This window comes from Ylistrum balloti, unplaced genomic scaffold (assembly GCF_031769215.1).
Source record: "Ylistrum balloti isolate Yb309-2 unplaced genomic scaffold, AGI_CSIRO_Ybal_v1 Utg370812, whole genome shotgun sequence".
Lineage (NCBI taxonomy): Eukaryota > Metazoa > Mollusca > Bivalvia > Pectinida > Pectinidae > Ylistrum > Ylistrum balloti.
Genome location: NW_026782470.1, coordinates 137032 through 155273, shown reverse-complemented (window position 1 = coordinate 155273; position 18242 = coordinate 137032). Strand labels below are relative to the sequence as shown.

The 18242-nt window shown below is 37.6% G+C and overlaps 1 protein-coding gene across 1 annotated transcript in view; it reads left to right on the top strand.

Annotated features, from left to right (window-relative positions):
- The window catches only part of LOC132558693 (zinc finger FYVE domain-containing protein 26-like), a 42303-nt gene extending 29168 nt beyond the window's left edge, over window positions 1-13135 (top strand). Inside the window, exons 33-43 of the mRNA XM_060223288.1 lie at window positions 132-297; window positions 545-640; window positions 1048-1104; window positions 3039-3185; window positions 4279-4476; window positions 4772-5022; window positions 5289-5463; window positions 6040-6099; window positions 11046-11102; window positions 12380-12430; window positions 12860-13135. Coding sequence (XP_060079271.1) covers window positions 132-297; window positions 545-640; window positions 1048-1104; window positions 3039-3185; window positions 4279-4476; window positions 4772-5022; window positions 5289-5463; window positions 6040-6099; window positions 11046-11102; window positions 12380-12430; window positions 12860-13021 — 1420 coding nt within the window. The 3' untranslated portion in view covers window positions 13022-13135. The remainder of the gene's footprint in view (window positions 1-131; window positions 298-544; window positions 641-1047; window positions 1105-3038; window positions 3186-4278; window positions 4477-4771; window positions 5023-5288; window positions 5464-6039; window positions 6100-11045; window positions 11103-12379; window positions 12431-12859) is intronic.
- The last annotated feature ends 5107 nt before the right edge of the window (window positions 13136-18242 follow it).

Genomic DNA, 18242 nt, shown 5'->3' with positions numbered 1-18242 from the left:
GTTCTAGTGTTCAACTACAGGGACTACCTCCAAGGTAAGGGAAAATGTTTCACACACCTTTAATTTTAGGTCTTGATATTCACTTTCAGTAAATTATTTAAAACAAAATTTTTTTGTCCCCTTCTTTTCAGACGTCTGCGAGATAAGCTGATTGAAGCAGAGCGTCTGCCTCTTGCGGTGGAAGTATCAACAAAGTGTGGTCTTGACCCTGCTGGTGTATGGGCTGCATGGGGCATGAGTTGTCTCCAGGGCGGTGACTTCATCAGGGCAAGAGAAAAGTTAGGCAGGTGTCTCAAGGTAGGTAACAATTATGTCTACGTAAAGGTGTCTCCAGGTAGGTAACAAGTTTGTCACAATACAGGTGAGTCAGGGTCTCTAGGTAGGTAACAAGTGTGTTGTGGTATAGGTATCTGATGGTTTGTTAATTGTGGGTCAAAGTACAGGTGTGACCTATATTTCCTATGATATTTTATTTGTACCATAATAGATAGAAACCTTCAATTAACTAGAATAATTTTGAGCATATTGATATTTTATTTTCCAGGTGCCCAAAGACAGGAATCAGCGCCAGCAGGAATCTACCTTATTGGCTGACATCCTCAGCTGTTTAGAATCAATGTCTGGGACTGGCTATACAGAGGTCAGCTCCTGTCTGATTGGGTGTACCTGTATAGTGTAGATGTATATAGATGTAAACGTATTCACTGTAAAGTGTAGGTAGGGTTAAGAGAGGGCAGTCTATGGTCTGGGGTATAAGGTCATCGAAGGCAATTTTATATTTAGGATGTTAGAGATAATATTGAATGTGTCTTATTGTACTGTTTGTTAGAAAAGTTCAATGATGTATGTTTATATATACTGTAAAGTGTAAGTATGGTTAACAGAGGGCAGTCTTAGGTCAGGGGTATAAGGTCATCAGAGGCAATTTTATATTTAGGATGTTAGAGATAATATTTAATGTATCGTATTATACTGTTTAATAGAAAAGTTCATCGATGTAAGTGTAAGAGGTACAAAATTTTACTTAGAAATGGTGTTATTTGATAGTTTCAGATGTTGTTGACCAATCCTGGATCTGTCAAAGGTATGCTGACCTCTCCAACTGCTGTAAGTATTTGCTTGTGGTAACTTACCTGTATTTACTCGTCTGTGGTAACTCACCTGTATTTACTCATCTGTGTTAACTTGCCTGTGTTGACTCATCTGCATTAACTCACCTGTGTTTACTCATCTGAGTAACTTGCCTGTGTTGACTAATCTGTGTTAACTTGCCTGTGTTGACTCATCTGTGATAACTTGCCTGTGTTGACTCATTTGTGTTAACTTGCCTGTGTTGACTAATCTGTGTTAACTTGCCTGTGTTGACTTGTCTGTGATAACTTGCCTGTGTTGACTCATCTGTGTTAACTTGCCTGTGTTGACTCATCTGCATTAACTCACCTGTGTTTACTCATCTGAGTAACTTGCCTGTGTTGACTAATCTGTGTTAACTTGCCTGTGTTGACTCATCTGTGATAACTTGCCTGTGTTGACTCATTTGTGTTAACTTGCCTGTGTTGACTAATCTGTGTTAACTTGCCTGTGTTGACTTGTCTGTGATAACTTGCCTGTGTTGACTCATCTGTGTTAACTTGCCTGTGTTGACTCATCTGCATTAACTCACCTGTGTTTACTCATCTGAGTAACTTGTCTGTGTTGACTAATCTGTGTTAACTTGCCTGTGTTGACTCATCTGTGATAACTTGCCTGTGTTGACTCATTTGTGTTAACTTGCCTGTGTTGACTAATCTGTGTTAACTTGCCTGTGTTGACTTGTCTGTGATAACTTGCCTGTGTTGACTCATCTGTGTTAACTTGCCTGTGTTGACTCATCTGCATTAACTTACCTGTGTTTACTCATCTGAGTAACTTGCCTGTGTTGACTAATCTGTGTTAACTTGCCTGTGTTGACTCATCTGTGATAACTTGCCTGTGTTGACTCATTTGTGTTAACTTGCCTGTGTTGACTAATCTGTGTTAACTTGCCTGTGTTGACTCATCTGTGATAACTTGCCTGTGTTGACTCATCTGTGTTAACTTGCCTGTGTTGACTTGTCTGTGATAACTCCAATGTTGACTTGTCCCACTTGTGTAGTTTATATACCAGACATCACTCATTTCTACTCACAATCCTAACAATTATTTTATGTATGATGATGAGCTACCACATTGAGTGACTCTATTTCCTTCTAGATTAGGACTAGGATGTCATTACCTTGAATGAATTAATGCTCTAGATCTTAGTTTCCATGTGATAACTTCACTAAAAGTGAATGGATTTTTATCAAATTGTTTTGCAGGTGTATCTTACTATCCTTCAGCCTGAGTTTGACTACCTACATTATTTAGTGAAATTTATGCATAATTAATTAGGTGCCTTATTTCTGATTGGCTACTTTGTTTTCTGTTCAATAACTTTGCTAAATGCTTTTTGACGGTATCAAATTTACAGACACATTATACCATCTTTGAGCTGCAATACTAATTAATCATCAAAAGCCTGGAATATGAATTCCATGAATTGACTTGTACCTGAACCGTTTGTGCTGTATTATTAATAAACCTTTCACAGTTTCTTAATAACATGAGAAGTCCTTCAACATCTTGCTGAAAAGTTAGTTTACATGTAGTGTTTCCATAATATGATTTATTTAATAATAGTTAATAACTATCCCAGTCCCTGAAAGTAACTTGCTGTACTATTGTGCGTGACTCGGTTGTCCCTCGGGTGGTTGGGCGGCGCAGTGGTAACGCACTGGCCTTTCACCAAGCCGTCCAGGGTTCGATTCACGGAATGGATGTGAAAAGGTATGGGGTCACCTGCCCGACAACGTGGGTTTTCCCTGGGTACTCCGGTTTCCTTCCACAGTAAGACCCCTCGCGTGCTTCCATCTGGGCCAACAAGAGTGCTTAACATAAGTTGGAAAAACTTGCTTCACAATTGTTGTAAAATAAAGTTATTATTGGTTGTCTCTAATGACTCATTGTCTCTGTTACAGAGCTACACTGATGAAGCTGACGTGGAGTCGGCCCAGTATCAGGAATGTTTATATTACCTACGTACCTATGCATCATTCCACACCATCGTCAGTTTCCACAGAGGAAATGGTTACTGGATGAAGGCGACTCAGTACATTCTTGATCATGTAAGTTTACAGGCACTTTGTCATTAAAAACATGTGACTGTCTGACTAGATGTGTGACTGCTGGTATTAAAACAGTCCTGAAAAAGATCTCACTACTTCTGGAATAATTCTTGCTTGAAGTAAAAAATGAAGTTGAAATCTTCACAGATTTGACATCATGAGCCATGGTACTGTTGACAACAGATGTTTTAAAACCAGGCACTACAGTTTTTCTTATTAAGACAGGTATATCAATGTAAACCAGATTCATGGGTGTAAATCAGACACTAGTCTTTTTTATAAGACATGGATACAGATGCAGATCAGACACTTTAGACCTTTTTAAGACAGATGTCTGACACTACAATCTTTTGTCAAGACAGGTGTTTAGGTGTAACAAGACACTAATTTTTCTTGTTATGACAGGTGTATCAGACATTTCAGTCCTTTGTTATGACAGGTGTATCAGACATTTCAGTCTTTTGTTATGATATGTGTATCAGACATTTCAGTCTTTTGTGATGCCAGGTGTATCAGACATTTCAGTCTTTTGTTATGACAGGTGTATCAGACATTTCAGTCTTTTGTTATGACAGGTGTATCAGACATTTCAGTCTTGTGTTATGACAGGTGTATCAGACATTTCAGTCTTGTGTTATGACAGGTGTATCAGACATTTCAGTCTTTTGTTATGATATGTGTATCAGACATTTCAGTCTTGTGTTATGACAGGTGTATCAGACATTTCAGTCTTTTGTTATGACAGGTGTAGCGAACATGCAAACCATATATAAGACAGGTGACATATATCTATTTGATGTCATGTAACAGGTGTTAATTATCATAGACTGTCCTATAGTCATCCTAACATAGCCAATAATTGAGACTGTTAGGATCTTGGGGCTTTAGACAGACATATATAAAAAGGTAATGTGTCACCTACCTAGTGGGATTTTCTTGGGTAGACTGGTTTCCTACCACAACAAGACCTCTGGCAAACTTCCATCTGGGCCAACAAGAGTGATAAACACAAGCATAAAGCTTTGTACCACGTGTTGTAAAGCAAATAAAGTTTTAATCTTCTATATATTTTTTACAAATTTCTGCTTTGTAGAAATGTTCGAGTGAAGTTTTTGTTGATGCACTACTGTCACCAGCCATTGAGGACGGACGGTTAGGGGAGCTGGTGGACCAGATGATAATGATTGACCCATCTCTGGAGCGATGGCATCCCTACCTTACAACTGCCTGTCGCTACCTCCTCAAACACAGGCTACATCACACATTGTACCAGTTCCAGCTCTTCATGAAGGTATGTACAGGGGTGATGATCAAAATTAAAATCAGGGGTTGAATGTCAGAACGAAAGTTAGAGGACATAGTATGAAGGTCATTATATTGGGGATGGAGATCAGTATGGCAGTCATAGGACATTGTGAAGGTCATTGCAAAGGAATGAAAGAGAACGGGGTTTGAAAGTCAGCGAACCGAAGTTGAAGGTCAGAATGGAAGATGATGTATGGGGTCATGAGGGTCATGGTTAATCTTTTCCAATCTTGGGTTTTTAGTTTCCAAAAGTAATTTTATGCAATTGGTTTGGATTTCAGGATTTCATTCGTGCTTCTATGACGTGTATAACCTACTTCTATCAGAAGGGAGCTCAGAGTTACCTTGACCTGTTTAGGAGAGTTAACTACTTGTACAAAGCTCACCAGCATCTCCAGGCCTACCTGGATCCCTCCCAGTGGGGGAACATCAGTCGCCCAATATTCCGCTCGGATAATCCCTCTGTTGATTGGGACAAACGACCAGCAGAGGCTTCCATCAGACTAATTCAGACTCCTGAGGAAGTCTCACGGTGAGTTGTATAGCTACCTCAAACAATTACTATGAATCTCATCGTCTTGAGACTGTGTCAAGCTCACCTTAACCCTCTCCTAGATGATCATTTTTGTCTTCATGATACCTCATTGTCATATATAGTAAAAGAATGATAGAAATTGTTTGTTTAAGTCAGACATGGAACGTATCGACATGGATCAGATTGGAAAGTTATTTTTCTTAGATTGGTTTTATTAATGATAATCATGCCTGGTAAAGTGACATGTTTTTGTATTTGGACAGACATTTGGTGATGATCAGTCTACAGATAGAAGTGACCAAGTTTCTACACCAGTGTCTCACCAACACTGAAGCTGATGCTACTAAAGTAGCCACCCCCTATGTCAATACAACTGCTTCACAACAATTACCAACTTTGATGGGCAGCTCGAAAATCAGGGGAGATCTTGTCATCATGGTAAGTACATTCCAAGGTTCCAAGGACACATCTTGTCATTGTGGAAAGTACACTCCAAGATCACACCTCATCATCCTGGTAGGTACATTCTAAGGTCACACCTTGTTGTGGTAGGTACATTCCAAAGTCAAGCCTTGTTGTTGTTGTGGTAGGTACATTCCAAGGTCACACCTTGTTGTGGTAGGTACATTTCAAGGTCACACTTTGTTGTTGTGGTAGGTACATTCCAAGGTCACACCTTGTTGTTGTGGTAGGTACGTACCAAAGTCACACTTTGTTGTTGTGGTAGGTACATTCCAAGGTCACACCTTGTTGTTGTGGTAGGTACATTCCAATGTCACACCTTGTTGTTGTGGTAGGTACATTCCAAGGTCACACCTTGTTGTTGTGGTAGGTACATATACACTGTAGATAGATAGTGTCAGGTCTGTTTGTTTTCATTGAGGATCCTACAAAAATAACATTGAATTATATGTTTTGATTAGTACATAAATATATTATTTGAGCACAAGGATTGTTGTCAACCATATCTTCATTCTTAACATTACTAAGTTATTGTTTTATTTCATCTTTCAGATCTTGCTCAGTGGAAATGACATTGTCCGAGCCTTTGACCTTGCAAATAAGATTATAAAGGTAAATATACAATGGCTGTCTTAAAAAAAATCAAACAGAGAAAATAAAACTCTGCAGAGTTGTTTGTATATATAGCCTGTTATCTCTTGAAATTAAGTTAAACCTAGTCTAGATTCAGAGATTCAGTAGAGGTATTCCTTAAGGATTCAATAAAGAGGTACAATAAATGATCTAGCCACATGAAACAGGGACCAAATAGGGATATTCCTGGAGGATATTATTGAGGGGTACAATAAAAGATCCAAAAGGGATTCAATAGGGGTATTTCTAAAGAATGTATAAAGGGTTATAAGGATTTAGCCATGTGATACATGGGCTAATTAGGGATGTTCCTAAAGCATGTCTCAATATCTAATGTATGGTCGTCATATTTTGTATTTGGTATAACATGAGAAGACACCATGTCATGTATCAAAATGCTCTATCCTATTTTATATGCATAGATGCATCATGAAAACATATAATTTCCATACCATTACTTATGTTGACCTCGTTTGACCTTTGACCTCAGGTGGTTCCCATCTTCACCCCTTTTTAATGTATAGACTTAAAACATCAGATGTCACCTGTATACTGTACTCATCAACACTAGATCTGTAGTCACCTGTATACTGTACTCATCAACACTAGATCTGTAGTCACCTGTATACTGTACTCATCAACACTAGATCTGTAGTCACCTGTATACTGTACTCATCAACACTAGATCTGTAGTCACCTGTATACTGTACTCATCAACACTAGATCTGTAGTCACCTGTATACTGTACTCATCAACACTAGATCTACAGTCATCTGTATACTGTACTCATCAACACTATATCTGTAGTCACCTGTATACTGTACTCATCAACACTAGATCTGTAGTCACCTGTATACTGTACTCATCAACACTAGATCTGTAGTCACCTGTATACTGTACTCATCAACACTAGATCTGTAGTCACCTGTATACTGTACTCATCAACACTAGATCTGTAGTCACCTGTATACTGTACTCATCAACACTAGATCTGTAGTCACCTGTATACTGTACTCATCAACACTAGATCTAACCTGTATACTGTACTCATCAACACTAGATCTGTAGTCACCTGTATACTGTACTCATCAACACTAGATCTGTAGTCACCTGTACTGTATACTGTACTCATCAACACTAGATCTGTAGTCACCTGTATACTGTACTCATCAACACTAGATCTAGTCACCTGTATACTGTACTCATCAACACTAGATCTGTAGTCACCTGTATACTGTACTCATCAACACTAGATCTGTAGTCACCTGTATACTGTACTCAACAACACTAGATCTGTAGTCACCTGTATACTGTACTCATCAACACTAGATCTGTAGTCACCTGTATACTGTACCCATCAACACTAGATCTAGTCACCTGTATACTGTACTCATCAACACTAGATCTACAGTCACCTGTATACTGTACTCATCAACACTAGATCTGTAGTCACCTGTATACTGTACTCATCAACACTAGATCTGTAGTCACCTGTATACTGTACTCATCAACACTAGATCTGTAGTCACCTGTATACTGTACTCATCAACACTAGATCTGTAGTCACCTGTATACTGTACTCATCAACACTAGATCTGTAGTCACCTGTATACTGTACTCATCAACACTAGATCTGTAGTCACCTGTATACTGTACTCATCAACACTAGATCTACAGTCACCTGTATACTGTACCCATCAACACTAGATCTAGTCACCTGTATACTGTACTCATCAACACTAGATCTGTAGTCACCTGTATACTGTACTCATCAACACTAGATCTGTAGTCACCTGTATACTGTACTCATCAACACTAGATCTGTAGTCACCTGTATACTGTACTCATCAACACTAGATCTGTAGTCACCTGTATACTGTACTCATCAACACTAGATCTGTAGTCACCTGTATACTGTACTCATCAACACTAGATCTGTAGTCACCTGTATACTGTACCCATCAACACTAGATCTAGTCACCTGTATACTGTACTCATCAACACTAGATCTGTAGTCACCTGTATACTGTACTCATCAACACTAGATCTGTAGTCACCTGTATACTGTACTCATCAACACTAGATCTGTAGTCACCTGTATACTGTACCCAACAACACTAGATCTAGTCACCTGTATACTGTACTCATCAACACTAGATCTGTAGTCACCTGTATACTGTACTCATCAACACTAGATCTGTAGTCACCTGTATACTGTACTCATCAACACTAGATCTGTAGTCACCTGTATACTGTATCAACACTAGATCTGTAGTCACCTGTATACTGTACTCATCAACACTAGATCTGTAGTCACCTGTATACTGTACTCATCAACACTAGATCTGTAGTCACCTGTATACTGTACTCATCAACACTAGATCTGTAGTCACCTGTATACTGTACTCATCAACACTAGATCTACAGTCATCTGTATACTGTACTCATCAACACTAGATCTACAGTCACCTGTATACTGTACCCATCAACACTAGATCTAGTCACCTGTATACTGTACTCATCAACACTAGATCTAGTCACCTGTATACTGTACTCATCAACACTAGATCTGTAGTCACCTGTATACTGTACTCATCAACACTAGATCTACAGTCATCTGTATACTGTACTCATCAACACTAGACTGTACTCATCAACACTAGATCTGTACCTCTCAACACTAGATCTGTAGTCACCTGTATACTGTACTCATCAACACTAGATCTGTAGTCACCTGTATACTGTACTCATCAACACTAGATCTGTAGTCACCTGTATACTGTACTCATCAACACTAGATCTACTCATCAACACTAGATCTGTATACTGTCATCAACTGTATACTGTACTGTACTCATCAACACTAGATCTGTAGTCACCTGTATACTGTACTCATCAACACTAGATCTACAGTCACCTGTATACTGTACTCATCAACACTAGATCTGTAGTCACCTGTATACTGTACTCATCAACACTAGATCTACAGTCACCTGTATACTGTACTCATCAACACTAGATCTGTAGTCACCTGTATACTGTACTCATCAACACTAGATCTGTAGTCACCTGTATACTGTACTCATCAACACTAGATCTGTAGTCACCTGTATACTGTACTCATCAACACTAGATCTACAGTCACCTGTATACTGTACTCATCAACACTAGATCTGTAGTCACCTGTATACTGTACTCATCAACACTAGATCTAGTCACCTGTATACTGTACTCATCAACACTAGATCTGTAGTCACCTGTATACTGTACTCATCAACACTAGATCTGTAGTCACCTGTATACTGTACTCATCAACACTAGATCTGTAGTCACCTGTATACTGTACTCATCAACACTAGATCTAGTCACCTGTATACTGTACTCATCAACACTAGATCTGTAGTCACCTGTATACTGTACTCATCAACACTATATCTGTAGTCACCTGTATACTGTACTCATCAACACTAGATCTGTAGTCACTGTACTCTAATCAACACTAGATCTGTAGTCACCTGTATACTGTACTCATCAACACTAGATCTAGTCACCTGTATACTGTACTCATCAACACTAGATCTGTAGTCACCTGTATACTGTACCCATCAACACTAGATCTAGTCACCTGTATACTGTACTCATCAACACTAGATCTGTAGTCACCTGTATACTGTACTCATCAACACTAGATCTGTAGTCACCTGTATACTGTACTCATCAACACTAGATCTGTAGTCACCTGTATACTGTACTCATCAACACTAGATCTGTATACTGTCATCAACCTAGATCTACAGTCACTGTACTCATCAACACTAGATCTGTAGTCACCTGTATACTGTACTCATCAACACTAGATCTACCTGTATACTGTCACCTGTATACTGTACTCATCAACACTAGATCTGTAGTCACCTGATCTGTAGTCACCTGTATACTGTACTCATCAACACTAGATCTAGTCACCTGTATACTGTACTCATCAACACTAGATCTAGTCACCTGTATACTGTACTCATCAACACTAGATCTGTAGTCACCTGTATACTGTACTCATCAACACTAGATCTGTAGTCACCTGTATACTGTACTCATCAACACTAGATCTGTAGTCACCTGTATACTGTACTCATCAACACTAGATCTGTAGTCACCTGTATACTGTACTCATCAACACTAGATCTAGTCACCTGTATACTGTACTCATCAACACTAGTCACCACCTGTATACTGTACTCATCAACACTAGATCTAGTCATCCTAGTATCACTGTATACTGTACTCATCAACACTAGATCTGTAGTCACCTGTATACTGTACTCATCAACACTAGATCTGTAGTCACCTGTATACTGTACTCATCAACACTAGATCTGTAGTCACCTGTATACTGTACTCATCAACACTAGATCTAGTCACCTGTATACTGAACTCATCAACACTAGATCTGTAGTCACCTGTATACTGTACTCATCAACACTAGATCTAGTCACCTGTATACTGTACTCATCAACACTAGATCTGTAGTCACCTGTATACTGTACTCATCAACACTAGATCTACAGTCACCTGTATACTGTACTCATCAACACTAGATCTAGTCACCTGTATACTGTACCCATCAACACTAGATCTGTAGTCACCTGTATACTGTACTCATCAACACTAGATCTAGTCACCTGTATACTGTACTCATCAACACTAGATCTACAGTCACCTGTATACTGTACTCATCAACACTAGATCTACAGTCACCTGTATACTGTACTCATCAACACTAGATCTGTAGTCACCTGTATACTGTACTCATCAACACTAGATCTGTAGTCACCTGTATACTGTACTCATCAACACTAGCTAGATCTGTAGTCACCTGTATACTGTACTCATCAACACTAGATTGTATGGTGTCACCTGTATACTGTACTGTGGATGAACTTGTGGGAGCCTGTATTCTAGTTATCTCTGATAACCCTAATGAGGTAAGTTTTGAAAAGGCCTGTCTTAATACTGACATAGGGAGTTTATTGATAACACTGACATAGGAGAGGTTATTGATAACACTGACATAGGAGGGGTTATTGATAACACTGACATAGGAGAGTTTATTGATAACACTGACATAGGAGGGGTTATTGATAACACTGACATAGGAGAGGTTATTGATAACACTGACATAGGAGAGTTTATTGATAACACTGACATAGGAGGGGTTATTGATAACACTGACATAGGAGAGGTTATTGATAACACTGACATAGGAGAGTTTATTGATAAAACTGACATAGGAGAGTTTATTGATAACACTGATGTAGGAGAGGTTATTGATAACACTGACATAGGAGAGTTTATTGATAACACTGACATAGGAGAGTTTATTGATAACACTGACATAGGAGAGGTTATTGATAACACTGACATAGGAGAGTTTATTGATAACACTGACATAGGGAGTTTATTGATAACACTGACATAGGAGAGTTTATTGATAACACTGACATAGGAGAGTTTATTGATAACACTGACATAGGAGAGTTTATTGATAACACTGACATAGGAGAGGTTATTGATAACACTGACATAGGAGAAGGTATTGATAACACTGATGTAGGAGAGGTTATTGATAACACTGACATAGGAGAGTTTATTGATAACACTGATGTAGGAGAGTTTATTGATAACACTGACATAGGAGAGTTTATTGATAACACTGACATAGGAGAGTTTATTGATAACACTGACATAGGAGAGTTTATTGATAACACTGACATAAGAGAGTTTATTGATAACACTGATGTAGGAGAGTTTATTGATAACACTGACATAGGAGAGTTTATTGATAAAACTGACATAGGAGAGATTATTGATAATACTGACATAGGAGAGATTATTGATAATACTGACATAGGAGAGATTATGGATAATACTGACATAGGAGAGATTATGGATAATACTGACATAGGAGAGATTATGGATAACACTGACATAGGAAAGATTATTTATAACACTTATTATGTTTATCTGTTCATTAGTCTATGCCTTGTAATAAGCCCAGCCATATCTATGTATGACCTATATTGTAATTATGTTAGCTTAATTAATAACATTTTTGTATTTTTGTAGGTTCAATTTTCAAGAGTATTTAGTTAGTAAAATCATGATAAGTATTCACCATTTAAAATGCTGAATCATCTTTTACTTATTATAATATGATATTGTGATTTTTACTAAAAAATAAATCTGATTTTTCTACTATCAGGCAAAAGAAGCAGATAACCTGATAAAGCTGCTGAGAAAGGACACCAATAAGGTATGAAGACTTCACACTGAGATAATGTACCTTAGGGTGAATATACTCCAGCAACTGGTGTACAATGTAGAACAACATACTGGTAATTCTGCAAAGGCAGATATAATGTTGTATGTGATTCTTTCATGAAGATATTTGATATCAATCTTTGACAAGGTTAACTGTGTTTGTTAGTCACAGAGAACGCAAAAATTACTGAAATACTCAAACTTAGTGCCAGCAAATCATGCAAAAACTGATACGGCAAGTGAAACTATCTAGTAATATTGTGGAAATAGTGACATTCTACAAGGCGCTGATAGAGATAAAGACTGATAGGGATTTGGGGAAAGATGTCAGATTATGACTGATCTGGTCTAGTTGCCTATTTAAATGTGAAATGGAAAACATTTTTACAGATTAAAACTTTGTATGGGACTTGTGTTTCAGATCAATGCATATATCCTATGTGGTAAGCTGCGGTCAGCCTACTTAATGGCAGTGAAGTCTGAGAGAGTGGACGATGTCCAGCGTATAGCTGGAGCAGCCCAACGCATGGGACAGACAGCAGTCCGAAACATCTGTAACAAGTGGCTTCAGCAGAGGAAATAGGGAAGTAACTCCAAACACAGGACATTTGTAGCAGACTAAACAGCAATTAGTAACTTTAATAAGTAGGGCATCAGCATGGAAAATAGCTGTCACCATGGGAAGTAACTCCAAACACAGGACATTTGTAGCAGACTAAACAGCAGTTAGTAACATTAATAAGTAGGGCTTCAGCATGGAAAATAGCTGTCACCATGGGAAGTAACTCCAAACACAGGACATTTGTAGCAGACTAAACAGCAGTTAGTAACATTAATAAGTAGGGCTTCAGCATGGAAAATAACTGTCACCAAGGGAAGTAACTCCAAACACTGAAGTTCTGTAGCCGCCTAAACAGCAGTTAGAAACATTAATAAGTGGGGCTTCAGCAGAGGAAATAGCTGTCACCAAGGGAAGTAACTCCAAACACTGGAGTTCTGTAGCCGACTAAACAGCAGTTAGAAACATTAATAAGTGGGGCTTCAGCAGAGGAAATAGCTGTCACCAAGGGAAGTAACTCCAAACACTGGAGTTCTGTAGCTGACTAAACAGCAGTTAGAAACATTAATAAGTGGGGCTTCAGCAGAGGAAATAGCTGTCACCAAGGGAAGTAACTCCAAACACACTAGTTATGTAGTGGTCCAAACTACAGGTAGAAACAATAACACATGGCTTCAAAAGAAGGAAAAACTGTCACCAAGGGAAGTAACTCCAAATACACTAGATTTGGAGCATCACGATACGCAAGTGGTTGGAAAAAGATCAAGAAGTAAAGTAAATGATTGATAATATAAAATATCGGATGTCACATAAACACAACAATAGGGTATTTTATCTAGCTACATGTGTTGTATACAAACAGTTTCAACAGTTAAATTTTTATTTGTCTTCTTTGTTATTTGCTGCATGTTTTTATTTTTGCTGTTTTTTCTCATGTGTTATATGCTGTACATATTCTGTTGTATATTGTACAAACTACATGGTGTAGTGTACAAAATACAGCAGTGTATATATACACTGTTTTTATGTATCATATTGTCCAAAGATTTCCTGTATATGTTATTTGATTTATATATGTTTACTATGATTATTTGTTACCAAGTAGTAGTTAAAGCTCACTGTCTTTGTCACCAAGTAGTAGTTAAAGCTCACTGTCTTTGTCACCAAGAAGTAGTTAAAGCTCGGTGTCTTTGTCACCAAGTAGTAGTTAAAACTCACGCTCTTTGTCACCATGTAGTAATTAAAGCTCACTGTCTTTGTCACCAAGTAGTAGTTAAAGCTCGGTGTCTTTGTCACCAAGTAGTAGTTAAAGCTCACTGTCTTTGTCACCAAGTAGTAGTTAAAGCTCACTGTCTTTGTCACCAAGTAGTAGTTAAATCTCACTGTCTTTGTCACCAAGTAGTAGTTAAAGCTCACTGTCTTTGTCACCAAGTAGTAGTTAAAGCTCACTGACTTTGTCACCAAGAAGTAGTTAAAGCTCACTGTCTTTGTCACCAAGTAGTAGTTAAATCTCACTGTCTTTGTCACCAAGTAGTAGTTAAAGCTCACTGTCTTTGTCACCAAGAAGTAGTTAAAGCTTGGTGTCTTTGTCACCAAGATGTAGTTAAAGCTCACTGACTTTGTCACCAAGTAGTAGTTAAAGCTCACTGTCTTTATCACCAAGTAGTAGTTAAAGATCATATTTCATTAACCTCAAAGGTAAAATGTTTACAATGTAGTTAGTCGTGTGTATACTCTAATTTTGTCAATTATGTATATAATATAGAGAAGGGTTGTGGAAATAACACATACATGTATATAATATACAGAAGGGTTGTGGAAATAACACATACAGTTATATATGGAAATTTACTTTGGATGCTTAATAAGCATTAATTGAATTGTGACTTTGTGTGCACTAAGGTCGACAGTAAAATATATGATATATGATATGAAAAAGGTGGAGTTGATGAGATATTCTTATGAGATGGTATTTATCACAAGATCTGTGAGAGAAAGTTATTGTACTTAGTCTAATTGATCCATTAAGATATATTATCCTCCTTCTTCCCATGATTGAAGATCAGAAGGGAATATTGTATACCAATGTCTGTAAATCATGTCCTCACTGCTTTCTTATTGGGAACAAGATCAAATGTCAATGTCACTGTTTTGTCAACAGAAAATTTGTCTGGGTTCCCAAACAATAGTATGAGTTCTTTAGAACTGATCAAAATCAAACTTCACTTTCTGCTTTCTTATCATGAGTGCTTGCTTTTCAGGTCAAATGTCAAGTCATTATTATTAATATAAATTGTTGTTTAAAATTTTCATTTCAGCTTGGCAATACTCTCTGTGATTAGTATTCCAGTAAAAAATTTATTTGTTGTTGTTATCGTCACCATATCTGTGCCAAATATAAATAAAGATTTAAGTGCAATTGTCAGTAGTTACTATCTGGAGTTTAGGCCAGTATTCCCAGGGTAGGTCAGTATTCAGAATGTAGGCCAGTATCCCTTGGTAAGGTCAGTTTCCAAGAGTAAGGCCAGTATCCCTGGGTAAGGCCAGTATCCAAGGCTAAGTTCAGTATCCAAGGGTAAGGCCAGTATCCCTGGGTAAGGTCAGTATCCAAGGGTAAGGTCAGTAGTCCAGACTAAGGTCAGTATCCAAGGGTAAGGCCAGTATCCCCGGGTTAGGTCAGTATCCCTGGCTTAGGTCAGTATCCCAGGATAAGGCCAGTATCCCAGGGTTAGGTCAGTATCCAAGGGTAAGGTCAGTATCCAAGGGTAAGGCCAGTATCCCAGGGATAGGCCACTATCCCAGAGTTTCGTCATTATCAAAGGGTTAGGCCAATATCCAAGGGTAAGTTCAGTATCCCTGGGTTAGGTCATTATCCAAAGGTTAGGCCAGTATCACAGGGTTATGTCAGTATCTAAAGAGTAACATGTGCAATTTGATGATGTCTTTTCATTTCTAGTGTCATATTTACTTCAAGTTGAAAGAAAAGATTGAATTAAAAATATGTGAAAATATGTATTAACTTGTTGGTGGCTATGATACTGTGTGTACTATGTAATGATGTAGTGTGACAGAAACTGTTTCTCTTTGTCATACTGTGTGTACTATATACTGTAATGATGTAGCGTGACGGATACTGTTTCTCTTTGTCATACTGTGTGTACTATGTAATGATGTATTGTGACAGATACTGTTTCTCTTTGTCATACTGTGTGTACTATATACTGTAATGATGTATTGTGACAGATACTGTTTCTCTTTGTCATACTGTGTGTACTATATACTGTAATGATGTAGCGTGACAGATACTGTTTCTCTTTGTCATACTGTGTGTACTATATACTGTAATGATGTATTGTGACAGATACTGTTTCTCTTTGTCATACTGTGTGTACTATATACTGTAATGATGTAGCGTGACAGATACTGTTTCTCTTTGTCATACTGTGTGTACTATATACTGTAATGATGTATTGTGACAGATACTGTTTCTCTTTGTCATACTGTGTGTACTATATACTGTAATGATGTAGCGTGACAGATACTGTTTCTCTTTGTCATACTGTGTGTACTATATACTGTAATGATGTAGTGTGACAGATACTGTTTCTCTTTGTCATACTGTGTGTACTATATACTGTAATGATGTAGTGTGACAGATACTGTTTCTCTTTGTCATACTGTGTGTACTATATACTGTAATGATGTAGTGTGACAGATACTGTTTCTCTTTGTCATACTGTGTGTACTATATACTGTAATGATGTAGTGTGACAGATACTGTTTCTCTTTGTCATACTGTGTGTACTATATACTGTAATGATGTAATGTGACAGATACTGTTTCTCTTTGTCATACTGTGTGTACTATATACTGTAATGATGTAGCGTGACAGATACTGTTTCTCTTTGTCATACTGTGTGTACTATGTAATGATGTAGTGTGACAGATACTGTTTCTCTTTGTCATACTGTGTGTACTATATACTGTAATGATGTAGTGTGACAGATACTGTTTCTCTTTGTCATACTGTGTGTACTATATACTGTAATGATGTAGTGTGACAGATACTGTTTCTCTTTGTCATACTGTGTGTACTATATACTGTAATGATGTATTGTGACAGATACTGTTTCTCTTTGTCATACTGTGTGTACTATATACTGTAATGATGTAGTGTGACAGATACTGTTTCTCTTTGTCATACTGTGTGTACTATATACTGTAATGATGTAGCGTGACAGATACTGTTTCTCTTTGTTATCTGAGAATGTATTGCAATGTAATATTTCGTTGACATTAATATGCGAAGTGTATGCTATGTTGTTATATAATGTGTCAAACATGCTGTACATAATATTATTTATAAATTATCTGTGATAAATACTATCCAAAAAGATTTTATTTATTTTGTTATTCATTTCATCCCCTCGACTCTCAAACCTGAAGTGAGACTATCTATTCACAAAATCCAGCCATGCAATTGAACCCCTGTACAAACTGGAACTGGTTTTCTGAATATCCTTAACCTGTATTTAATATGGGGACATCACACATGATGACAAAGCAGATCTGATCACGATTCAGAACGCAGGGTCTGTTTACCCACCGTATACGTCAAAGTTGGAGTTTATCTATTCAGTCCATAACGAAAACAACATTCCCCAGTAGTAGTTCGATTTCACCTAAGGAGGTATGGCGTGTAAACGCCGGATTCGACCTAAATGTAACCATCAATAAAATCATTTTGGATAGGTATCCTCAGTGAACTATATCCAAATACTAATTATCAGAAAAATTATCTTGGATATTTGTCAGGTGTTGTTTTTACCGATCGTCAAAGTTGCTACCTGAAGCAATATTCACTAAAACATAAGGGTTTCCCTGCTTTAAATGCAATTTTGACACACAGCGCACACCTGTACCAACGTTTAGGCAACTGAACCTAATCTAGTGTGGTCAGATATAACTTAAATCCTATTATAGAAAAATTTGGATATTAAAATCGAATTGAACCAAAACTGTTTAATGCTTGTTGATTTTGTGATTAAAATGTCGTTGCTCTATAATACAGGCGGTGAGATGTTACTCCCAAGAATATTTTAGTCGCACGTTCGGTCTCAGCTACCTCCATCATAATATCATTATTTTTGGTTTTCAAAAAACATTGTTAAATTAATTCTAGTAGCGAGTGTGCTTTAATTTGATTGTTCATATTCATATGCGTGCATTGCATGATACACACACG